Here is a 26376-nt window from a genome sequence, read left to right as displayed (position 1 = left end):
CGCTCAATATACCCAGTAAACACAGGATACCTGCGCATTGCCAACTTTAGAATAAACGTAAATGCGGTGCTGTTAGACATTATTGCCTTGGTGACACGGTTTCAGAAATCTCCCAGATTAATGACCTGTGTTTAAACTTTCACAGGACATGCGAAGTAACGTTTAGCTCACGTGAGTCGTTTAGACTGGTTAGCCTTAGCCTATAGCCTCAGAGACCTGCCAAATATAGGATGGTTTATGCTTTCTTTGCTTAATAAATTAACGGTGGCGTTTATAGGCATTCTGTTTCCATTTTCCGTCTGGTGCAATAACTCACCGTGACGCCCGATCACCGAAGGCGCGCGAGTCAATTGCGGCTGATTGATGAATTGATAGCTCGATCATTTTCCCGCAGGGTGCAACGGCAGTGCATCCAATACCGGTAGTCGCTGCTATTAAGGTAAAATTCAGACCATTACAAATCCAAGTGTTTCTAAAGATAAAGGTTAATGGTAAGTGTCCTTCATATCTGAACCATTGGTTTGAACAAGTCCCCACCCGTGCAGTGGGACCCCTAGGCTACAGTCTCCTAAATGGGTTAAGACGATGTTGCTATGATTTTACCTTTCTTTTGCAGATCATGTTTTGCAGATCATGTTTGATTTTAGGCCACCTTCGAGAGCTATATGTGCTAATGTGTTAACAGTTGTCTCTAAACGAAATCCAGACAGAGTGAACTGAAGTTGAAATGGACTAAGCTCAAACGAATCAAAATTGCACTGCACCATACAGATGTCCAGTATAAGTGAACATATTCCCTGTCATGATACACACTTTCTGCATGCGCCCTGAGACATGCATGCGCCAATGGTGAGAACAAAGGCCACTTTGGGAACCTAAGCGGTAAATTGTGTAACCCATCAATTGCTATTTGTGCAACCAAGTCATGTCGAGGAAGCTGCAGACGCAGTGACGGGTTGATGTTGCTCCCCGATTGTAATGATGAAATCTATCCTAACTGTCCTGCACGGAACGACATAACGTATAATAATTGTGGGGGACCCACCATGAATAGATCTAGTCGTTAATAAACGCGCAATTACGCAATTTCGTTGGTTAGCCTAAATACACCTGTTCTTATTGCATAAAGGGTTAGCCTTAATGTCACTGTTAGGTCCTATGTCACGCTATGTTCAGTCATTTTGTAGCTCAGCAGATATCTGCTACAGTGTGACGGTAATGCCGAAAGGCTAGTCTGTCGGTGGGTGTTTGGTCGGTCGGGACAGAGGGCACTCACCTAACTTTTGCTGCCACGGAAGATGTCGCATCGTTTCTTATATTCTTCCTTTTGGACACCGCAGTTCCCATGCTGACATGGAAACGACGCAAGCAGAAAAACAGCTCATTCCAGAAAACCTAGGATGGAGAAATGCGGCGAGAAGGTTGTCGGGAATCCAGGAAAGATAACTGGCGAGCGTTCCACTTCGGCAGGAATCGCGGTATTTTCACGCCTGCAGAGCTCTCTCGGAAAGAAAACAGCTAGTAATGCAACGGATAGATACGGGTGCCCTTTCTCGCTGCTGTGACTTCAGAGTGCGTGTGAGGTAACGTGTACTGAACGAAAACACTGTGACACGCTCTCCTCCTCTCTCTCTCTCTCATGCTCTCTTCATTGATCAGAACCAGAGAAAATGGGATGTGAGGGGGTTGGACTCCTGCTTGTCATCATCAGGGTTGGTGTGTGTGTGTGTTGTGTGTATATGTATATGTATGTGGGGGGTGGAGGGGGGGTGGAGGCAGTGGACAGGAAACTGAGTAGAGCCATATAAGGAGCTGTCATCCCCTACACCACAAAGGGAATTCCGGCAGTATAAATTTGTACACACAAATACAGGTATGTGCAAGTGCATTGTCCCTAGAGGACCACGTGTACTTAGTACATTTCTACATTTCAGTGATATTCTAAGGTGCCTAAAGTCAAGATATAAGGTGTGTCCGAGTCTTTTTGGTGCTTAGCTGAGTCACTTTCTAGCTAGCACAAAGCGAGGGATTGAGACACACACAAATCGTTAACCCACAGGCCTGGATACACTGGGGTATTGTGGTTGTATACACACACTCCACTGGCAGACAGAGCCAACAAGTAACGGGCCGTCAGCCTTCGAATACTAATCAAGCAATCCACAAAACAACCTGCTAGTGAAACAAATGAAGGCACTGGATGTCCTTGGGAGTTTGTTATATAATCTTTTTCAGTCATTGGTACACACACACACACACACCACACACACACCACACACACACACTGAGACAAAAGGGATACAAATAAGTAAAGCAAAGCATCCCAGATCAGTGTGCGCTGAAGGCAGTCAGGCAGTAAATAATGTGAGGCAGCAGATAAAAGAAGGAATACAAGGGATGAATGATGAACGGACAGCGTGGCTCCACAGACTGAAGTGGAGAGGAGGGGAAGACGAGGAGGAAATAGGAGAGATGAATGAAGAGGGGAAACAGGGTGGTTCCTTGTACAGACTAAAATAGGGGTGCGGCTATGACTAGTGTGGGCAGAAAATAGGTAATGGGTGTGTGTATATATACACACTACCATTCAAAAGTTTGGGGTCACTTAGAAATGTCCTTGTTTTTGAAAGAAAATCAAATTTTTGGTCCATTAAAATAACATCAAATTGATCAGAAATACAGTGTAGACATTGTTAATTTTGTAAATGACAATTGTAGCTGGAAACGGCTGATTTTTAATGGAATATCTACATAGGCATACAGAGGCCCATTATCAGCAACCATCACTCCTGTGTTCCAATGGCACGTTGTGTTAGCTAATCCAAGTTTATCATTTTAAAAGGCTAATTGATCATTAGAAAACCCTTTTGCAATTATGTTAGCACAACTGAAAACTCTTTTGCTGATTAAAGAAGCAATAAAACTGGCCTTCTTTAGACTAGTTGAGTATCTGGAGCATCAGCATTTGTGGGTTTGATTACAGGCTCAAAATGGCCAGAAACAAATAACTTTCTTCTGAAACTCGTCAGCCTATTCTTGTTCTGAGAAATGAAAGCTATTCCATGTGAGAAATTGCCAAGAAACTGAAGATCTCATACAACGCTGTGTACTACTCCCTTCATAGAACAGTGCAAACTGTCTCTAACCAGAATAGAAAGAGGAGTGGGAGGCCCCGGTGCACAACCGAGCAAGAGGACAAGTATATTAGAGTGTCTAGTTCGAGAAACAGACGCCTCACAAGTCCCCAACTGGCAGGTTCATTAAATAGTACCCACAAACACCAGTCTCAACATCAACAGTGAAGAGCTAACATCGGGATGCTGGCCTTCTAGGCAGAGTTCCTCTGTCCAATGTCTGTGTTCTTTTGCCCATCTTAATCTTTTCTTTTTATTGGCCAGTCAGAGATATGGCTTTTTCTTTGCAACTCTGCCTAGAAGGCCAGCATCACGGAGGCGTCTGTTTTCTCATAAAAAATCAGCTGTTTCTAGCTACAATAGTCATTTCCAACATTAACAATGTCTACACTGTATTTCTGATCAATTTGATGTTATTTTAATTGACCAAAAATTTGATTTTCTTTCAAAAACAAGGACATTTCTAAGTGACCCCAAACTTTTGAACGGTAGTGTGTGTGTGTGTGTGTGTGTGTGTGTGTGTGTGTGTGTGTGTGTGTGTGTGTGGTGTGTGTGTGTGTGTGTGTGGTGTGTGTGTGTGTGTGTGTGTGTGTGTGTGTGTGTGGAAGAAAGAGATGAGAGAAATGTAAAAGAGGAGTCAGAGAGTTACTGTATTGACCTCCACCCACACCTTTCACTAAAAGCATCAATTCATGTGTCTGCCAGAGATATATGTGTCTCCACTAACCCCAAAACCACTCATGTTTGACTGATGAAATAGCTGATCAATATTTGAGTCTGAGTCGGGTAGTTATACCAGCCTATAGTGCATGGCTGAAGTGTCGCTCTTGTTTGGCTCTGCCCCATTGAGTACTATGAAAGGACATCATCCTTCCTCCTTCCTCATTCCACAAGTTGATCTCAGATCTAACATGATCAGCAATTATGGGGAAAATATTCCTCTCAACCATCCATTTTAGTTAGATTTGGGATAGCTGAGATGATCTCACTTCCAGTAAGAAAAACGATGTCACTCTCCGTGGTCCTGAAAAGAAAGGCCCTCGAGTAAAAGCACTGCTTTACTTGATCAGATTATATGAGACTGGAAGGAGAAAGTAAGACAATGCTCCAACAAAATCCAGATGTAACCTACATGGCGAAAAATGTGTGTTGCTCTCCATGGTCCTGAAACATCAGGTCAGCTGTACTACTGGGAGACAATGTGTGTTGCTCTCCATGGTCCTGAAACATCAGGTCAGCTGTACTACTGGGAGACAATGTGTGTTGCTCTCCATGGTCCTGAAACATCAGGTCAGCTGTACTACTGGGAGACAATGTACAGTATTTCATTTTCCACGGTCCTGAAACAATACACACAGGTCTGATAGCTACTCTACTGTCAGTGCATGTTTGCAACACGGTGCTCAGACAGACAGTTGCCTGAGAGTCCCACAGGACCTTGATCTCCTGACAGGTTTAATCGGTTAGGTGCACCGAAGCTCCACCATTCTATTTCACCCAGAGGAGCTGCTCATACACATCAAGGTAACTGTCCCTTGGTTGCCCCCCCCCCCCAAAAAACGAGCCTTTGAAGAGTACGGTGTCCATGTGAGGACGTTCTCAGCAGGAGTTGTAGAAGAGGGGTATTTTTTAAATGGACGTAATAAAGAGGGTGATACAATTAGAAAAGACTAAGAACTGGGAAGAACAGACTGTGTTAAGAAAGAATATGCCAGAGAGTGTGTCATCAATTCTGAACGTACCAGCGTAAGTTATAGTTCAAATCTCTGAGGTCCTGTGGGAGTGTTGGAGGGAAACAGGATGTCTAGCTTCTTGATGGCGTCTCTGGTTTTGTTTATTATTCAATTCCTTTGTCCTGCTGTTTGTTTCTAATAAGACACTTGATCACAAAGAATGAAATAAAGGATGCAAATGAAGATATTTGCCACATCGTACATGAGGTACAATGTAGGCAGATGTCTGCAGTTAAATGGTTCTCTACCTAGGTAAAGAGAACTATGGCAGTATTTCTCTTAGAAGGCACAGATCAGCTGACAGGAGAAAGCAAGAGGGGGAGGGCTGTCGGAGATAGATGGCAGCAGTAAAATGACAGAAATGGAGGGATAAGATAGAAATTAAGTGTGTCCAAGGAGGGAGAATTTCTCAGACAGATGATGGATAGTGCAATCAGCGGGCAAGGGGTGAGAAAGTGTGTGTGTGGTGTGTGTGTGTGTGTGTGTGTGTGTGTGTGTGTGTGTGTGTGTGTGTGTGTGTGTGTGTGTGTGTGTGTGTGTGTGTGTGTGTGTGTGTGTGTGTGTGTGTGTGTGTGTGTGTGTGTGTGTGTGTGTATGGATCCAGAATGCTGTGCTTCCACTCTGCCTCTTACCTGGAGAAGTATGTTTGATCTACTACCCTGATCAACAGACGAAAGGGAATGGCATGCAGAAACACGCACATTTTCCGTCTCCGTCTGTGTTCTGTAATATGAGAAGGCGTTTGGTGAATGTAGAGGAGGAAGGGCTGGTTGCCTGCTCTCATCTCCCTAGCTATGCCTCTGCTCTCCTCTCCATCTTGCCAGAGCTGCTAGAGAAAACAAACAGCTAAACAAGTTCAGCCAACCACCATTCATCCACTTCCCCCGAACACATGGTCTAGCCACAGCATCAATCTCACTGTAATAAGGCTGCTATGAATGTAATAACAGTGCCCAGGCATGTAGATAATCAATGGCTATGAGCACATACAGAAGCACTGATGAGGCTGTATGCAGCATAAGACATGTCCCTCGGTGTTTTGTCCTTGTCTTGTCTGGACCAGATTTCAACCTCGTGACATTTACTCTACCAACTGAGGCAGACCAGCTGCCAATAACACCAATGAGCAGTTTGATTTGCATAAGGAAATCATCAAGAATGATAATGTTGTCCAAACAAGCTTTTGATTTAATTGAACGTGTCAGTCAGTGGTTTTCTATTTCAATTTCATCACTGGGTTTGGAATGGGATAGCGATGTGTTCTGAAAGGTGGAAAACATTTCACTGTGATGTACTTTACGATGAATACTAATGCTGGGATGACCTACTCATCAAATATAGATAGGACAGCAATAGACATAGGCTGCATCCCAAATGCCATTTTAGGACAGGCATAGCCTCAGATGACCTGACCATGTGGAACTTTGACAGAGCACAGGTGGCTGATCATTTTAATGAGTTTTTCACCACCATTGCCAGCAACCTTGTTGACCAACTCCCAGAATGCACTGTCACCTCTGGTAACCATCATATTCACACCTATTATTAATCCAGGGGCATCTCCGGAGGACAGTTTGCATTTTCCCAAGTTTCAACTTCAGACGTTACAAAGATGCTTGAATATCTCGACAACCAGACACCACAGGACCGCATAACATACCAGCTGTCGGACCTCGTGTAACACACATTATCAACCATTCCAGTCAACATGGAAAGGTATCACAAGAGTTGAAACATGCAAGAGTTGTTCCTTTTTATAATAAAGGAGGCAAAGTTGAACAAGGGAACTACAGACCAGTATTAATCTTCAGTGTGTTGTCAAAGGCTTTAAAAAGAGCACTCCATGAACAGATCCGAAAGTATGATGACCATAACATTTTATATGACCTTCAGTCCAGTTTTAGACAATCCTATTTGGGCTCCCGAGTGGCGCAGCGGTCTAAGGCACTGCATCTCAGTGCAAGAGGGGTCACTACAGTCCCTGGTTTGAATCCAGGCTGAATCCCATCGGGCCGTGATTGGGAGTCCCATAGGGAGGCCACAATTGGCCCAGCGTCGTCCGAGGTAGGACGTCATTGTAAATAAGAACTTGTTCTTAACTGACTTGCCCAGTTAAATAAAGGTTAAATAAAGGTTATATATTCTACCAACACTTGTTTCCTATACTTGACAGATTTTATCAAGCAGGAAATTGACAGGGAGCAACTTCTGTGGTACGGTCATGCTTGACCTGCAAAAAAGCATTTGATTCGGTGAAGCATAATATTTTGTTGCACATACTGAAAACAATTGGTTTTGTCACCAACTCCTTATTATCAAAATCAAATCAAATGTCATTTGTCACATGCGTTGAATTCAACAGGTGTTGACCTTACAGTGAAATGCTTACTTACTAAACCAACATTGCAGTATTAAGAAACGTAATTGTTAAGAAAGTATTTACTATATAAACTGAAGTAAACAATAAATGAAAAAAAGAAAATATAAGAATAACAAATAATTAAAAAGCAACAATAAAATGTACAGTAACGAGGCTATATACAGGTGGTACCGGTACAGAGTCAATGTGCGGGGCACCAGGTTAGTCGAAGTAATTGAAGTAATATTTACAAGTAGGTAGAGTTAAAGTGACTATGCATAGATAATAAACTGAGAGTAGCAGCAGCGTAAAAATGGGGGGCGGGGGGGGGGGGGGGGGGGGGGGGCATTTCATTAGCTGTTCAGGAGTCTTATGACTTGGGGTAGAAGCTGTTAAGAAGCCTTTTGGACCTAGACTTGACGTTCTGGTACCGCTTGCCGTGCGGTAGCAGAGAGAACAGTCTATGACTGGGGTGGCTGGGGTCTTTGACAATTTTTAGGGCCTTCCTCTGACACCGCCTGGTGTAGAGGTCCTGGATGGCAGGCAGCTTAGCCCCAGTGATGTACTGGGCCATACGCACTACCTTCTGTAGTGCCTTGCAGTCAGAGGCCGAGCAATTGCCATACCAGGCAGTGATGCAACCCATCAGGATGCTCTCGATGTTGCAGCTGTAGAACCTTTTGAGGATCTCAGGACCCATGCCAAATCTTTTTAGTTTCCTGAGGGGGAATAGGCTTTGTTGTGCCCTCTTCACGACTGTCTTGGTGTGTTTGGACCGTTCTAGTTTGTTGTTGATGTAGACACCAAGGAACTTGAAGCTCTCAACCTGCTCCACTATAGTCCCGTTGATGAGAATGGGGGCGTGCTCAGTCCTCAATTTCCTGTAGTCCACAATCATCTGCTTAGTCTTGGTTACGTTGAGGGATAGGTTGTTATTCTGGCACCACCCGGCCAGGTCTCTGACCTCCTCCCTATAGGCTGTCTCTTCGTTGTCGGTGATCAGGCCTACCACTGTTGTGTCGTCTGCAAACTTAATGATGGTGTTGGAGTCGTGCCTGGCCATGCAGTCGTGGGTGAAACTGAAGTACAGGAGGGGACTGAGCACACACCCCTGTGGAGCTCCAGTGTTGAGGATCAGCGTGGCAGATGCGTTGCTACCTACCCTCACCACCTGGGGGCGGCCCGTCAGGAAGTCCAGGATCCAGTTGCAGAGGAAGGTGTTTAGTCCCAGGATCCTTAGCTTAGTGATGAGCTTTGAGGGTACTATGGTGTTGAACGCTGAGCTGTAGTCAATGAATGGTATTCTCACATAAGGGTTCCTTTTGTCCAGGTGGGAAAGAGCAGTGTGGAATGCAATAGAGATTGCATCATCTGTGGATCTGTTTGGACGGTATGCAAATTGGAGTGTGTCTAGGGTTTCTGGGATAATGGTATTGATGTGAGCCATTACCAACCTTTCAAAGCACTTCATGGCTACGGATGTGAGTGCTACGGGTCTGTAGTCATTTAGGCAGGTTACCTTTGTGTTCTTGGGCACAGGGACTATAGTGGTCTGCTTGAAACATGTTGGTATTACAGACTCAATCAGGGACATGTTGAAAATGTCAGTGAAGACACCTGCCAGTTGGTCAGCACATGCCCGGAGCACACGTCCTGGTAATCCGTCTGGCCCCACAGCCTTGTGTATGTTGACCTGTTTAAAGGTCTTACTCACGTCAGCTACGGAGAGCGTGATCACACAGTCGTCCGGAACAGCTGATGCTCTCATGCATGCCTCAGTGTTGCTTGTGTCGAAGCGAGCATAGAAGTGATTTAAGTCGTCTGGTAGGCTCGTGTCACTGGGCAGCTCGCGGCTGTGCTTCCCTTTGTAGTGTGTAATAGTTTGCAAGCCCTGCCACATAAGACGAGTGTCGGAGCTGGTGTAGTATGATTCAATCTTATCCCTGTATTGACGCTTTGCCTGTTTGATGGTTCGTCGCAGGGCATAGCAGGATTTCTTGTAAGCTTCCGGGTTAGAGTTCCGCACCTTGAAAGCGGCAGCTCTACCCTTTAGCTCAGTGCGAGTGTTGCCTGAAGTCCATGGCTTATGGTTGGGATATGTACGTACAGTCACTGTGGGGATGACGTCCTCGGTGCACTTATTGATAAAGCCAGTGACTGATGTGGTGTACTCCTCAATGCCATCGGAAGAATCAGGGAACATGTTACAGTCTGTGATAGCAAAACAGTCCTGTAGTTTAGCATCTGCTTCATCTGACCACTTTTTTATAGACCGAGTCACTGGTGCTTCCTGCTTTAATTTTTGCTTGTAAGCAGGAATCAGGAGGATAGAGTTGTGGTCAGATTTACCAAATGGAGGGCGGGGGAGAGCTTTGTACACGTCTCTGTGTGTGGAGTACAGGAGATCTAGAATTTTTCCCCTCTGGTTGCACATTTAACAATTTGGTAGCACTGATTTAAGTTTCCCTGCATTAAAGTCTCCAGCCACTAGGAGCGCCGGCTCTGGGTGAGTGGTTTCCTGTTTGCTTATTTCCTTATACAGCTGACTGAGTGCGGTCTTAGTGCCAGCATCTGTCTGTGGTGGTAAATAAACAGCCATGAAAAGTATAGCTGAAAGCTCTCTAGGCATGTAGTGTGGCCTGCAATTTATCACAATATACTCTACTTCAGGCGAGCAAAATCTAGAGACTTTCTTAGATTTTGTGCACCAGCTGTTGTTTACAAATATGCACAGACTGCCCCCCTTCGTCTTACCGGAGTGTGCTGTTCTATTACGGTTTCCTCCCTATTGATGAGATGGATTTATTTGAGATGTATTTTCTTTTCATATTATATGAAATGTGTATATTTCATATGTATGTTTTCACGAGGACCACAATGGAAATACACGTGTGATTGTATTGTGTTTAAAATGATCAACTTAATTGAAATAAAAAGTTGTTGTCACGTCCTGACCATAGTAAGATATTATTTTCTATGGTAGAGTAGGTCAGGGTGTGACGGCGTGTTTTGTGTTTTTCTATGTTTTCTATTTCTATGTTTAAGTTCTAGGTTTCTATTTCTATGTTTTTTGGGGGGGGATGATCTCCAATTAGAGGCAGCTGGTCCTCGTTGTCTCTAATTGGAGATCATATTTAAGTAGTTTTTTTTTTCCACCTGTGTTTGTGGGCAGTTGTTTTCTGTTTAGTCTCTGTACCTGACAGAACTGTGCGCTGTCGTTTTTTGTCTTTGTTATTTTGATTCAGTATTTTGAGTTATAATAAATTATCATCATGAGCACTCAACACGCTGCGCTTTGGTCCCCTCTCTATAACAGTTGTTACAGAACTGCCCACCACAACTGGATCAAGCAGCGTTCTCGGGAGGAGATGGATACCTGGTCTCTGGAGGAAAGGCTAGAGGGTAAACTGGACTTGGGGCCAAGTACTGGACAGATATAGAAGCCTGCCGGGGATGCACAAGAGGCTACAGAAACCGAAAAATAAATAAATTGGGGGGGCACATGGAGCAGTCGGCGGAGCCGAGGAGTAAACCAGAGCCAATCCGGGAGAAGAGGGAAAATTTGGAGAAGGGAGAAATGGGAGAGTTATTGAGTTGATGGAGGACGCACAAGTTTTTCCCAAAGGAACGTGTCGTCAGTTTGATGCCACCCCTGAGTCAGCTCCCCGTACTCGTCCTGAGAAGTGTGTGGAAGTTCCGGAACAAGTGATACCGGCTATACACACCAGGTCTCCAGTACGTCTCAACAGCCCGGTACATCCTGTGCCTCCTCTCCGCACTCGCCCTGAGGTGCGTGTCATCAGCCCGGTACCACCTGTACCGGTCCCACGCATCAGACCTCCGGTTCGCCTCCACAGCCCAGTACGTCCTGTGCCTCCTCCCCGCACTTGACCTGAGGTGCGTGTTACCAGTCTGGCACCACCTATGCCAGTCCCACGCATCAGACCTCCAGTGCGCATCCCCAGTCCGGAGCCTCCAGCGACGCTCCCCAGTCTGGAGCCTCCAGCGACGCTCCCCAGTCCGGAGCATCCAGTGACGCTCCCCAGTACAGAACCTCCTGAGACAGCCTGCAGCCCAGAACCTCCTGAGACGGCCTGCAGCCCAGAACCTCCTGAGACGGCCTGCAGCCCAGAGCCTCCAGCGGCGATCTACAGTCCAGTTCCTTCGACAACGATCCACGGTCCGGTGGTACTAAAGCAGAGGGATCAACGGGTGGAGCGGGGGTTACGCCCCGAACCGGAGCCGCCTCCTCTGCTGGAGGAAAAGGTTATGTGGACTGCACTAGAGCCACCATAGATAGGAGTTACCCACCCTACCCTCCCTTTTTTTGTGGTGTATGTTTAGTGGCATTCGGAGTCTGCACCTTTGGGGGGGGGAAAATGTCACGTCCTGACCATAGTAAGATATTATTTTCTATGGTTGAGTAGGTCAGGGCGTGACAGGGGGTGTTTTTGTTTTTCTATGTTTTCTATTTCTATGTTTAAGTTCTAGGTTTCTATTTCTATGTTGTTGTTTTTTGGGATGATCTCCAATTAGAGGCAGCTGGTCCTCGTTGTCTCTAATTGGAGATCATATTTAAGTAGTTTTTTTTTTTCCACCTGTGTTTGTGGGCAGTTGTTTTCTGTTTAATCTCTGTACCTGACAGAACTGTGCGCTGTCGTTTTTTTTCTCTTTGTTATTTTGCTTCAGTATTTTGAGTTATAATAAATTATCATAAACACGCTGCGCTTTGGTCCCCTCTCTACGACAGTCGTTACAGTTGTGGATCAGGCTGGCTCTTAGAGAGGATAGCAGAGTACAAACCTACTGAGCCACAATTAGTACAAGATAGTAGAACTCAAGAGATGGAAAAAAGACATAATGAAAGAAATAGATCAAAAGAGAGGAAAAGTGGAAGTTAAAGAGGGAGAGAGGGAACGACTGAAATAGAGGGAGAGAGGGACCGACTGAAATAGAGGGAGAGAGGGACCGACTGAAATAGAGGAAGAGGGAACAGGTAGGAAGAGAGGAGACAATAACATTGGAAAAGAGGAATAGAGAAATGATTAAAAAAGGGGTAAAAGGTATTTTATAGATAAAGCAGTGTGTGGTGTGTGCCTGCTATGCCCACATGTCCCAGTCAGCCGTATCGTGATGTGGTGCCAGCATGCAGCCACCACAGCAGGACAGACAGACAGGTTGGTTTATTTATGACTCCTGGACAGCCACCTCATTAGCGGGCTAAGCACCTCCACCTACCAGGCCAATCCTACCTCAGCACCATGCCCTTCTCCTGGGTGAGTCATCCCATACGCCCCCTCCACCCAGACATCCACTCCCCCTCTCCATAAACACACGCCATTACGCGGAATGCCAAGGTGGTGGGCAGATAATTGTAATTCCGGTGGGTTACCGGGAATCTCCCTCCCGCCCCCCATCTCCCCACCACTGCCCCCTCTGTGACATTCTCCGGTGTGACAGTGGTGGATGGATGGGCTGGAGGTCCTGGAGATGATGCGGGTTGTGGAGAACACTCGGTCTTTGTCTGTGTCCCAAATGGAACCCTATCCCCTGTATAGTGGACTACTTTCAACCACGGCCCATTCGTAGGGCTCTGGTCAAAAGTAAGGGCAATATAGAGGGAATTGGATGCCATTTGGGATATGACCTATCTTTTTATCACATTGAATGAAGAAGCCTTTAAACAGGGATTTGCTTGCAGGATGGAAATCGAGCATCCCACACCAGCTGTCATTAGCAAGAAGGAAACTCAATGATTCCCTTTCAATCATGTGCATTCTTATGGCTTCCATGCATTTAAGTATGATTCATCATTCCATAGTGGCATATCATCTACAGATCTACAGTGCCTTTAGAAAGTGTTCATACCCCTTGACTCATTCCACCTTTTGTTGTGTTAGTCTGAATTCAAAATGGATTACATTTTTTCTCACCTATCTACACACAATACCCCATAATGACAAAGTAAAACATATTTTCAGAATTTTTTGCAAATGTATTGAAAATGAAATGCAGAAAAAATATCTAATTTACTTAAGTATTCACACCCCTTTGTCAATACATGTTAGAATCCCCTTTGGCAGAGATTACAGCTGTGAGTCTTTCTGGCTAAGTCTTTAAGAACTTTGCATACCTGGATTGTACAATATTTGCACATTGTTATTGAAAATGTTCAAGCTCTGCGAAGTTGGTAGTTGATTATTGCTAAACAGCCATTTTCAAGTCTTGCCATAGATTTTTAAGCTGATTTAAGTGAAAACTGTAACTAAGGCACTCAGGAACATTCAACGTCGTCTTGGTAAGCAGTGTATATTTGGCCTTGTGTTTTAGGTTATTGTCCTGCTGAATTTGTCTCCCAGCGTCTGTTGGAAAATAGACTGAACCAGGTTTGTCTATGTTTAGCTCTATTCCGTTTCTTTTTATCCTAAAAAAAACTCCCTAGTCCTTGCCAATGACAAGCATACCCATAACATGATGTAGCCACCACCATGCTTGAAAATATGAAGAGTTGGTACTCAGTGATTTGTATTTACCCCAAACATAACACTTTGTATTCAGGACATAAAGTTAATTTCTTTGCCATATCTTTTGCAGTTCTACCTTAGTGCCTTATTGCAAACATGATGCATGTTTTATTCCGTATAGGCTTCGTCTTTACAATCTGTCATTTAGGTTAGTATTGTGGAGTAACTACAATCCTCAGTTTTCTCCTATCACAGCCATTAAACACTGTCTGTTTTAAACTCACCATTGGTGCAACTTAAATTACTTAAGCACATTTTTACTCCTGAAGCTTTTTAGGCTTGTCATAAAGGGGTTGAATACTTATTGACTCAAGACATTTCAGCTTTTAATTTGTAAAATGTTCTAAAAATATAATTCCACTTTGACATTATACAGTATTGTGTGTAGGCCAGTGACAGAAGATCTCATTTAATACATTTTAAATTCAGAATGTAACACAAAATGTTGAAAAGGTCAAGGGGTGTAATTACTTTCTGAAGGCACTGTAGGATCTTAATTTGATCACCCTGTTGCAAGAGAATTTCACGAAATCTTAAACTTGTGTATTTGAGGTTTAAAAATACTCTGATGTTTGTACTTAGGGGTTCAGCAGCAAAGCTACTGAAACCCTGTTGTATTTGTTTGCGTTCATTATTATACCAGGTTCTTCCGCCAAGGAAAATAACATGCAAATTCTTGTGAATTGGTAGGCCTAGGATAGCGCAACTTGGTTGAAGATGCAAATTGTGAAAGGTCCCGCCCCTCACCCAATTTGACCTAGATTCCTTTTATTTTGGTACATAGGTTGTCACGGCTGTCGTAGGAATGAGCGGACCAAAGTGCAGCGTGTGTGTCGTTCCACATTTTATTTATACTGTGAAACTATGCAATACATAAATAAACTTGAATGACAAAAATAAAACGCGACGCAGAGGTGAAACAGACACTACTCAAACTATCTCCCACAAACCCAGGTGGAAAAAACCCCTACTTAAATATGATCTCCAATTAGAGACAACGAGGACCAGCTGACTCTAATTGGAGATCATCCCAAACAAAACCAACATAGAAATACAAAACTAGAACATTGAAATACAAAACATAGAAAAAACACCCGTCACACCCTGACCTACTTGACCATAGAAAATAACATCTTACTATGGTCAGGACGTGACAGTACCCCCCCAAAGGTGCGGACTCCGACCGCACTTAAACAAAAACACAACAAACCCCCCCCCACCCCAAAAAAACAAACAAAAGGGAGGGTAGGGTGGGTAACTACTGTCTATGGTGGCTCTGGTGCAGTACACAACCTTCTTATCCCGCGGATCCTCCAACAGAGGAGGCGGCTCTGGTTCGGGGCATAACCCCCGCTCTGCCCGCTGATCCCTCTGCTTCTGTGTCACCGGACCGTGGATCATCGTCAGAGGTTCCGGGCTGCAGGCCGTCTCAGGAGGTTCCGGGCTGGGAACTGTCGCCGGAAGCTCCGGACTGGGAACTGTCGCCGGAAGCTCCGGACTGGGAACGCGCACTGGAGGCCTGATGCGTGGGGCTGGCACAGGTGGCGTCAGACTGGTAACACGCACCTCAGGGCGAGTGCGAGGAGGAGGCACAGGACGTACTGGGCTGTGGAGGCGCACTGGAGGTCTGATGCGTGGGACCGGTACAGGTGGCACCGGGTTGATGACGCGCACCTCAGGGCGAGTGCAGAGAGGTAGCACAGGACGCACCGGACTGATGTCACGCTCCTCAGCACGCCCGCTCCTCAGTGCTCTCCACGCCAGCACCTCTCTTCGGGAATCTTGCGTCGAGCTCCTCACTCTACTCCCTGACTTGCTCTGGTTCACCCCTCGGCTCTCCACGGTAAGCACGGGAAGTTGGCTCAGGTCTCCACCCTGACTCTGCCAATCTCCCCGTGTGCCCCCCCCCCCAAATTTTTTTTTTGGGGCTGCCTCTTGCACTTGCCTCGTGGTTGGTATAGTGCCTCATAATATCGCCGCTCCGCCTTCGCTGCCTCAATCTCCTCCTTAGGACGGCGATAATCCCCAGCCTGACTCCAGGGTCCTTTCCTGTCCAGTATCTCCTCCCAGGTCCATTCCTGTTTCTCCTGGGCACACTGCTTGGTCCATTGGTGGTGGGAGATTCTGTCACGGCTGTCGTAGGAATGAGCGGACCAAAGTGCAGCGTGTGTGTCGTTCCACATTTTATTTATGCTGTGAAACTATGCAATACATAAATAAACTTGAATGACCCAAAAATAATAATAATATAAAAAACAAAACGTGACGCAGAGGTGAACCAGACACTACTCAAAACTAATCTCCCACAAACCCAGGTGGGAAAAAACCCTACTTAAGTATGATCTCCAATTAGAGACAACGAGGACCAGCTGCCTCTAATTGGAGATCATCCCAAACAAAACCAACATAGAAATACAAAACTAGAACATGAACATAGAAATACAAAACATAGAAAAACATCCCCTGTCACGCCCTGACCTACTCTACCATAGAAAATAACATCTTACTATGGTCAGGATGTGACATAGGTCCCTCACAAGGAAAGAATTTGCCTCAAGGACCCATAATGGGTTTTCTTCCATTTTGATATTTGTGAAAAACACTTAAAATGCTACTCCTCAGAACCAAATCACAGTTCTGCACTAAAATGTATATATAGCATCCATGGAACAAGGTCTTGCAATGCGATATTTGGTGCCGATCATTAAAAACAGTCCAAAATACATCAAAAGTATATTGTATGATCAGTTTCATTCTAAGTTCCGATATTTGGCAAGCATGGTAAACATTTCAGAAGCAGTTCATCCTATGGTGATGTGCCCAATTTGTCCGGATGGTGGCACAGTGTGCCCACAGCTGAACCGCAGCATTGCTGCTTGCAGCTATATTTTCCAATATGAAATTGCAGACTTGATTTTCCCTTACAAAAAATATATCAACCCCTACAATGTATTATAATCCACATAATAATTAAAAGTTCCTGTTGCTGCAGGATTACTTTCCTGCTGTAGCAAACTGGTTCAAATTAAGATCCTACACCTGCAGGCTACTAGGAGGATAGTAATCCCTGTTTCAGTGGCATTCTGCATAATATGTCACATCAGCGCTATCTACAAACAGACTTCTGGCCAAACCTTGAAGCAGATTGTTTTATGTATGTGAGCCACAACAAGCCCATAGTGCATCACTGTGGGATGTTGACAGTGATGAGATGGCTCTTTACTCTACAGAGGCAGCACGGCTGACTCTGGCGTCTAGAGCCTGCTCAACAAAGGAGACGGACTATCTCTCAGCAGCACAGCACACCTTGAGGTGAGGTCAAATACTCATATCCCCAATCCGTCGTGTGCGCACCCCAGAATCCAGTGATGCGTACAGCACATTGGTGGAGCACACAAACCTAGACAGGGAAACACACACATACACCCTGAGATTAACAGCCCAACACGTATCAATACCTGTGTGTGTGTGTGTGTGTGTGTGTGTGTGTGTGGATTAGTGGCTGGGCTTGGAGGGGTTCAATTAAGTGGATGTGACAGGTCCAGAAATGGAGAGGCCCTGCAGGACAATAGCAGCTGTTACTCACTGGGGTTACGTTCCAAATGGCACCTTATTCCCTATATTTCGAGGGTATATCAGAGACTATAGGGCCCTTGCCAAAACTGGTGCACTATTTAGGGAATAGGGTGCAATTTGGGACGTACCCTGAGTATATGGCAAGGCAAGGCAGGGGGGCTGATGAAAGTCTTTACCTGCCGTTGTTACTCATGTTCCATTGACGCACTTGTACCAAAGAAGCCCTTCTGCTACAGCACCAATCAAACGTTTGGACACACCAACTCATTCAAGGGTTTTTCTTTATTTGTACTATTTTCTACATTGTAGAATAACAGTGAAGACATCAAAACTATGAAATAACACACATGGATTCATGTAGTAACCAAAAAAAGTGTTAAACAAATATTTTATATTTGAGATTCTTCAAAGTAACCACCCTTTGCCTTGATGACAGCTTTGCACACTCTTGGCATTCATGAGGTAGTCACCTGGAATGCATTTCCATTAGCAGGTGTGTCTTGTTAAAAGTTAATTTGTGGAATTACTTTCCTTCTCTATGCGTTTGGGCCAATCAGTTGTGTTGTGACATGGAAGGGTTGGTATACAGAAGATAACCCTATTTGGTAAAACACCAAGTCCATATTATTGCAACAACAGCTCAAATAAGCAAAGAGAAACGACAGTCAATTATTACTTTAAGACATGAAGGTGTCATAGAATAAGTCGTACTCATCCTTAAAAATGTCGTACTGGAGAGAAGAGGACCAAAACGCAGCAGGTATGTGCAGGCTCATCTTGACTTTTATTAACTATCAAAAATGAACACCCAAAATAACAAAGAACTCACGAGAATGAACGAACACCCAACAGTCTGGCAAAACACAGAACAATTCCCCACAACCCCAAAGACAAACACACCTATATAGGACTTCCAATCAAAGGCAACTATACACACCTGCCTTCAATTGGAAGTCCCAATCATCAACCCAACATTTAACAAACACAAACCCCCTGCCACATCCTGACCTAGACTAAGCAATACGCCCTCTGCTGGTCAGGACGTGACAGTACCCCCCCCTCAAGGTGCAGACTCCAGGATGCACCTAAAAAAGAAAAACAAGAAAATCCCCAATACCCCAACAAACAATAACCCCTAAACCATAAGGGAGGGAAGGGAGGGTGGCTGCCGTCACCGACGGCACTGTGCTACACCCTCCCTCCCCAACCCACCTATCCTGGAGGTGGCTCAGGTGCAGGCCGTTCCAGGCAGTCGGGCCACTCTGGCAGCACGGGACAGTCTGGGCAGTCTGGCCACTCCGGCAGTTCAGGGCAGTCTGGCCACGCCGGCAGTTCAGCGCAGTCTGGCCACGCCGGCAGTTCAGCGCAGTCTGGCCACGCCGGCAGTTCAGGGCAGTCTGGCCACGCCGGCAGTTCAGGGCAGTCTGGCCACGCCGGCAGTTCAGCGCAGTCTGGCCACGCCGGCAGTTCAGCGCAGTCTGGCCACGCCGGCAGTTCAGCGCAGTCTGGCCACTCCGGCAGTTCAGCACTGGCGGGCAGCTCTGACGACGACTGTTGACTGGCGGGCAGCTCTGACGACGACTGTTGACTGGCGGGCAGCTCTGACGACGACTGTTGACTGGCGGGCAGCTCTGACGACGACTGTTGACTGGCGGGCAGCTCTGACGACGACTGTTGACTGGCGGGCAGCTCTGACGACGACTGTTGACTGGCGGGCAGCTCTGACGACGACTGTTGACTGGCGGGCAGCTCTGACGACGACTGTTGACTGGCGGGCAGCTCTGACGACGACTGTTGACTGGCGGGCAGTTCTGACGACGACTGTTGACTGGCGGGCAGCTCTGACGGCGACTGTTGACTGGCGGGCAGCTCTGACGGCGACTGTTGACTGGCGGGCAGCTCTGATGGCGACTGTTGACTGGCGGGCAGCTCTTGCCCCGTCAAACAGCCCTTGTGCCCCCCCCTAAAAAATTATTGGGGGTGCCTCTCGGTCTCCCTTACCTCGCCAGCCTTCTTCCGCTGCTTGGTCCTTTGTTGGTGGGGAATTCTGTCATAGAATAAGTCATACTCATCCTTAAAAATGTCGTACTGGAGAGAAGAGGTCCAAAACGCAGCAGGTATGTGCAGGCTCATCTTGACTTTTATTAACGATCAAAAATGAACACCCAAAATAACAAAGAACTCACGAGAATGACCGAACACCCAACAGTCTGGCAAAGCATAGGCTCAACACAGAACAATTCCCCACAACCCCAAAGACAAACACACACACCCTATATAGGACTTCCAATCAAAGGCAACTATACACACCTGCCTTCAATTGGAAGTCCCAATCATCAACCCAACATTTAACAAACACAAACCCCCTGCCACATCCTGACCTAGACTAAGCAATACGCCCTCTGCTGGTCAGGACGTGACAGAAGGTCAGTCAATCCGGAAAATTTCAAGAACTTTGAAAGTTTCTTCAAGTGCAGTCGCAAAAACCATGAAGTGCTATGATGAAACTGGCTGTCATGAGGACCGCCACAGGAAAGGAAGAGTTACCTCTGCTGCAGAGGATATGTTCATTAAAGTTACCAGCCTCAGAAATTGCAGCCCAAATAAATGCTTCACAGAGTTAAGACACATCTCAACATCAACTGTTTAGAGGAGAATCAGGCCTTCATGGTCAAATTTCTGCAAAGAAACCACCACTAAAGGACACCAATAAGAAGAAGAGACTTGCTTGGGCCAAGAAACACGAGCAATGAACATTAGACCGGTGGAAAGCTGTCCTTTGGTCTGATGAGTTCAAATTTGAGATGTTTAGTTCCAACCGCCGTGTCTTTGAGACAGAGAGTAGGTGAACGGATGAACTCCGCATGTGTGGTTCCCACTGTGAAGCATGGAGGAGGAAATGTGATGATGTGGGGATGCTTTGCTGGTGACACTGTCTGTGATTTATTTAGAATTCAAGGCACACTTAACCAACATGGCTACCACAGCATTCTGCAGCGATACGCCATACGCTCTGGTTTGTGCTTAGTGGGACTATCATTTGTTTTTCAACAGGACAATGACCCAACACACCTCCAAGCTGTGTAAGGGCTATTTGACCAAGAAGGAGAGTCATGGAGTGCTGCATCAGATGACCTGGTCTCCACTATCACCTGACCTCAATGTAATTTAGATGTTTGGGATGAGTTGGACTGCAGAGTGAAGGAAAAGCAGCCAACAAGTGCTCAGAATATGTGGGAACTCCTTCAAGACTGTTGGAAAAGCATTCCAGGTGAAGCTGGTTGAGAGAAAGCCAAGAGTGTGCATAACTGTCATCAAGGCAAAGGGTGGCTACTTTGAAGAATCTAAAATCTAAAATATATTTTGATTTGTTTAACACTTGGTTACTACATGTTTCCATATGTGTTATTTCATAGTTTTGATGTCTTCACTATTATTCTACAATGTAGAAAATAGTTAAAATAAAGAAAAACCCTTGAATGAGTAGGTGTGTCCAAACTTTTGACTGGTGCTGTAGCTACTGTCGATTACAGCACACATCCACATACGCTTAGATTCTGCCTCATATCAAATATGATCTCTCAACAGAACTGATTCCAGTTCAGATAGATGAACCTGTGTTTGTGTTTGTGTCTGTGTGTATTGGTTTTCTAGACATTTGGACACTGTATGTGCATGCACAAGAACAGAGGTCCATAAACACATATAGAGGAACTGTGGATCACATCACTAAGTCACACACCCGTCTACATAGCAAACGTTTTAAATCACCCTTATACCCTGACTACACCGGTCGCGTCGCGTGCGCGAGCATTGCAAAATAAATGTAGGAATCTATGTTATTCAATTATTGCACCCACACTGCTTGCGCGCCAATGAGCGTCTGCGTTGCCAAGGGCTAAAATAGAAGTCAGTTCTATCTGTGACGCAGATCGCGCTGCAAGTCCTGCCTCTCCCATCTCCTCATTGGTTTATAGAAGTAGGTACCCATGTGCCATCTCCTCATTAGTTATACCCACGTGGGTGATTGAAAGACGAACTGTTGCCGGTTGTCGTGGTAATACTATGAAAGTTTAGATGCCTATCACCATATAAGTTAAACGATGAAAAAGCCTGGAAGGAGGAGAGATGACTAGAAACGAGTCGGTTGACCGTTTTATCTGTGGATTAATTGTCGGAGTAGAGGACCTTGTGTATTTCAGGTAAAATAACAACCTAATGTTTATATCCCAGAAGCAAATTAGCTAGCAACAGCAAGCTAACTAAATAGAACAAGTTAGCTAGCAAGTGCAAGCTAAATTGCCAAAAATGTTTAATGCTTTTCGACCTGTCCCCAAATTAATGTGATTGGTTCAGAGTTTGTTTTGATATTTTAACCTGCGTGTCGTGGTTGCGTTTGGTGTGGGGGGACAAAATAAATGTATGCACGATGGCTCACGCACGCAGCCGGTTTGGGTTCCGTGTTAAGCACAACAAGGGATATTCACATGGCTCTAATTCATACATTTCCCTTATGGCCCTGCGTCATTATATTCTGTGACGTGGAATGAGCTATAAGGTATGTGAACGTAGATAAAAATCTCCTCCTCTGAGTGAGCTAAATTTACAGTCTTGTTAGTGACATAACACTATGCCAGTTCACCAATCTCATTACTGCCTCAGTACAGCCGTCGCTTGGAACTAATGACATTCCTGCCGGGGCTTTAGGTTCAGCCTGTGTGTGTGTGTGTGTGTGTGTGTGTGTGTGTGTGTGTGTGTGTGTGTGTGTGTGTGTGTGTGTGTGTGTGTGTGTGTGTCGTGCGTGCGTGCGTGCGTGCGTGTGTGTGTGTGTGGGGAGGCCTTCAACGTACGTGATGCCCATGCCTATCCCCACCTTGTCTCACCTTGCCCCTTTTGTTTGTGTGTGAGTAGCTGGCAGCTAAGGCTGAAATGGAGCTCCATGATGTCATCGGATATCGGCTGCCCATTGACTCTGAGAAAGTTTGAGTTTCCCTGTGTTTACACACACGCACAGGCACACACACACACACACACACACACACACACACACACACACACACACACACACACACACACACACACACACACACACACACACACACACACACACACACACACACACACACACACACACACACACACACACACACACACACACACACACGCACACATCCCTCTTGCCCTGGGCAAGTCAGACTGGGTACTCAGGTCCTGCATGACATGGTCCATTAAGAACAGGATGTTCCTTTGGGGATAATGTTGTTAGGAGCAACAGGCCTACTCTGAGACAGGTCCCAAACCAGAGGAGCACAAAGTAAGTCACGTCTGTGCTGACCCAGATAGGTCCTCCAGGCAAAGGGACAGACAGGGAGGACAGGGAAATGACAAAGGGCACAGTGATCCGATGAAACCTGGCCTCATCTCTGCTCAATGGTAAAGGCCAATTTTTCTCTACCCCCCTCTCTCTTTTTAAGAGTTAAATGGGTTCTAAGCAGAGTAGTAGACAGAAAGAATGGCTCTAAAGGGAGAGGTAGAATGGGAGAGAAAGAGGAGGAGAGAAATGAAAGAGTAAGAAAGAAAGAGGGACATTTTCCAGTCTGCTGAAGAGAGGGATATACAGCATGGAGAGATGAATGATGGAGGGATTGGGATGGCTGGTGACAGCCCATCCAGAGTGGAGATGAATGGAGAAGTGTATTAAATGAGGAATGAGAGAGAGAGGAGAGAGTGATTAATGAGTAGTTGTTGGGCTGCCAGGGGCATACACCATTCACATACATATAGTGTATATTTATACTCTGGATTCTGGTCCGGAAGCTAATTTCCTGGAATTCTATCCATTTTGTCATGTTTTTTTGTACTGTGTATTTAAATACTGTATTCTAGCTCAGTCTAATATTTCTACTACTATACATTGCTTTGTAGTTACACTGTTTATACACACCGCCTGTATTTATATACTGGATTCTTAAATGATAAGAGGCTGTCTGCACTCTTTTAAGGTCCTTACTACTGAATAGCTAATTTAATTGATGTAGTTCTGTCTGTTAAGTTCTAAATAAACAGAGTAAAAAACTCACGGACGCTTAGTAAAGCTCAAACCAAGTTTATTCACTCAAGGGTCGGACAGCTTCACAGACAAAGACATGTTTCCACCACTGGTAGTATATATACCCCGATTTGGGTGGAGTATCCTCCTTCTCTCTAAGCATCACATATTTGATGCTAGGCAGGAAATTAAGTGATGCGGGCAATAAACGGTTCCTTCTCCCTTATTGTGACCTGACCTGACCTCCATTCCTCACTAAACCAAGTCTCTCCACCCTTATCAGTGACTGCAACAAATGTGATGGCCTTTCCTTTACTCAGTACATTCCAAGCTTAATTGCATCCACCATTTACGTTCCTCCTACAGGTAACCATTAACTTCTGGCGTAGAAACCAGACTATGGCACTCATCATTTCCATTGGATACCTGATAATTAACAATATTTCAAGTTTAAGAGCCAGAACCAATCATGTCCTTGAGCTGTTCTTGTCTATTAATGTTCTGTATGTTCTGAGGCTTGAATGCAAAATAAAGATATTAAAACATCATGGTGACCAACAAGGCACACTTAACCAGCATGGCTACCACAGCATTCTGCAGCGATAAGCCATCCCATCTGGTTTGCGCTTTGTGGGACTATTATTTGTTTTTCAACAGGACAATGATCCAATACACCTCCAGGCTGTGTAAGGGCTATTTGACCAAGAAGGAGAGTGATGGAGTGCTGCATCAGATGACCTGGCCTCCACAATCCCCCGAACTCAACCCAATTGAGATGGTTTGGGATGAGCTGGGCCGTAGAGTGAAGGAAAAGCATCTAACAAGTGCTCAGCATATGTGGGAACTCCTTCAAGACTGTTGAAAAAGCATTCCAGGTGAAGCTGGTTGAGAGAATGCCAAGAGTGTGCATAACTGTCATCAAGGCAAAGGGGTGGCTACTTTGAAGAATCTGAAATATAAAATACATTGTGATTTGTTTAACACTTTTTTGGTTACTACATGATTCCATATGTGTTATTTCATAGTTTTGATGTCTTCACTATTATTCTATAATGTAGAAAATAGTTCAAACTTTTGACTGGTACTGTATGTCAGCAAGAAAACACATCAGAAAATGAATGAATCAGTAGACGGCATGATCTAGATTATATACAACATATTCAAAAGCGAACAGAGCAATATCATCAATTATTGCTTTTACATATACCATGTGAACATTTCCTCAGAATAAATAACACAGGACTGTAAGAGTAGGGAGCTTGGAGATACACTATCAAATGCAGGTGGACCACTAGATGGCGGTATGAACACCAATAAGAGGCAATAGAGCCCCACAGTGGACGTGTCACAATACCCATAAAACCTAGAGGTCAAACAGGGAAATGGTTCCAATCATTGTTCCACCAGCTCATTTTTCCCATAGGGGATTTTAAAAACACTTAAAATAAGGGCTGTGTTTTGTGTAGGCTTACCCTGGCGTGATGTTTTGATAACCGTGTAAATCTCTCTCGGACAAGGTGAGGTTTTTAAATAGAACATCCACCTGCATTCTGTCTGGAGGAAAATAAGTTCAAGATGACCAGCCCTACGTGAACGTTTTATCTGCTGTATAGCCCACGTATTGCTTATTGCATGGAAAATAGATAAGATATATGACGTTAGGAGAGCTGCATGTGAGGAACTGTTTGATAGTGTATTGTTTGCCAGTGGCAGAGCTGCTGAACACGCTCCCCTTTTTACAGGAATCCCTACATGCTGCACAACTACGGCAGCAGGGGTAGAAGCCAGTCAGTCTTCAGTCAGTTCTTTTGGGGGTGACATGAGTGTCAGACTGAACAACGAAGTCCCTGACATTCCTGGCCCTGCAGTATGAAAAGAGAAGAGTCTGAGAAAATCTTTTGCCAAGTAGGATCAGCCATGAGCACATTCCAATGTATCTTAATAGCGGCAAGCTCACTCAAGCACAGATAAAGTATTTTAAATTATTTTGAGTAGTATTTGAACGCAGGTCTATAATACAAAAGGTTATCATATTGACCTGGCATGTCTAACTCATTGGCATATTCATTAACTGTAGTTCATTTGCATTAAACAGCCCATGAAATGTCATTGACATTGCATATTAATACATCCAACTCATTCTTTAATCACTTCAAACTGTTGATATTGTGCTGGGAAAATTGCTTTAGCTATTTACAAGAACCTCCATGAGCTTTGTAAGCAAAAGTCAAATGAGAAAGTAAATATGACTCTGGCTAAGTTTGCGCCTTTGCTCACTTGGCTTAAAGTGTGTTGATCTGGGCCTACGCTGTGTTCCTGACAGTGTGCAATGCAACGTGTGTATCCGTCTCTGCGTCCTACATGGCACCCTATTCCCCATATGGCTCTGGTCGAAAGCTGTGCACTATATAGGGAATAGGGTGCCATTTGGGACGCAGTTGGTGTGTGATAGAACGCGATTCTGTATTTAGAAGCTCCTGAACCCCAGTGACGCACATCGACAGGGCTGAGCTTCCACTCACCTTCCACATAGCGCCTCACGCTCCCACTTAGCAACACCAGTGGGTATAAATAACCAACCAGGAACCGCGTTTAGCCTCCCAGCACCACACGCTCTGATTCTGGAACAATCAGAAACTCTGGCTCTCATCACATTAAGTTTTGTTTTTCACTCCCTCTCACTCGCTTTCTCTCTCCCTTTTCCTCTCTTTCTCTTTCCTCCTTTAATAGGTGATGACACCTTCACTGTCATCACCTATTAAATGGGCGATGAAAGTTGTTCAGCCAGACAAGAAAATGTATAGACCCAACCTACGTCACATAGGGGATCGCTGTGTGATAGCTGGCCCATGGGTCTAACTGCTTAGCAGGACCTCTAGGGCAGAATGTTCGACTGATCTTCATCGAGAGACATCAGACAACTTGTCTTCATCACACCTCCACAGTGGCTCAGGCGTTACATCGCTACACTGATCTGATGAAACCACTTTGACAAGGATGC

At 45.1% G+C, this 26376-nt stretch overlaps 1 protein-coding gene across 1 annotated transcript in view; it reads right to left on the bottom strand.

Moving 5' to 3' along the window:
* LOC106563145 (NMDA receptor synaptonuclear signaling and neuronal migration factor) overlaps window positions 1-1693 on the bottom strand; it is a 41336-nt gene extending 39643 nt beyond the window's left edge. The window contains exon 1 of the mRNA XM_045689939.2: window positions 1277-1693. Within this exon, the coding sequence (XP_045545895.1) occupies window positions 1277-1347 (71 nt within the window). The 5' untranslated portion in view covers window positions 1348-1693. The remainder of the gene's footprint in view (window positions 1-1276) is intronic.
* Window positions 1694-26376: the final 24683 nt, after the last annotated feature.

The sequence above is a fragment of the Salmo salar genome, chromosome 11 (assembly GCF_965601325.2).
Source record: "Salmo salar chromosome 11, fSalSal1, whole genome shotgun sequence".
NCBI lineage: Eukaryota > Metazoa > Chordata > Actinopteri > Salmoniformes > Salmonidae > Salmo > Salmo salar.
This window is presented reverse-complemented; position numbering and strand designations above follow the sequence as displayed.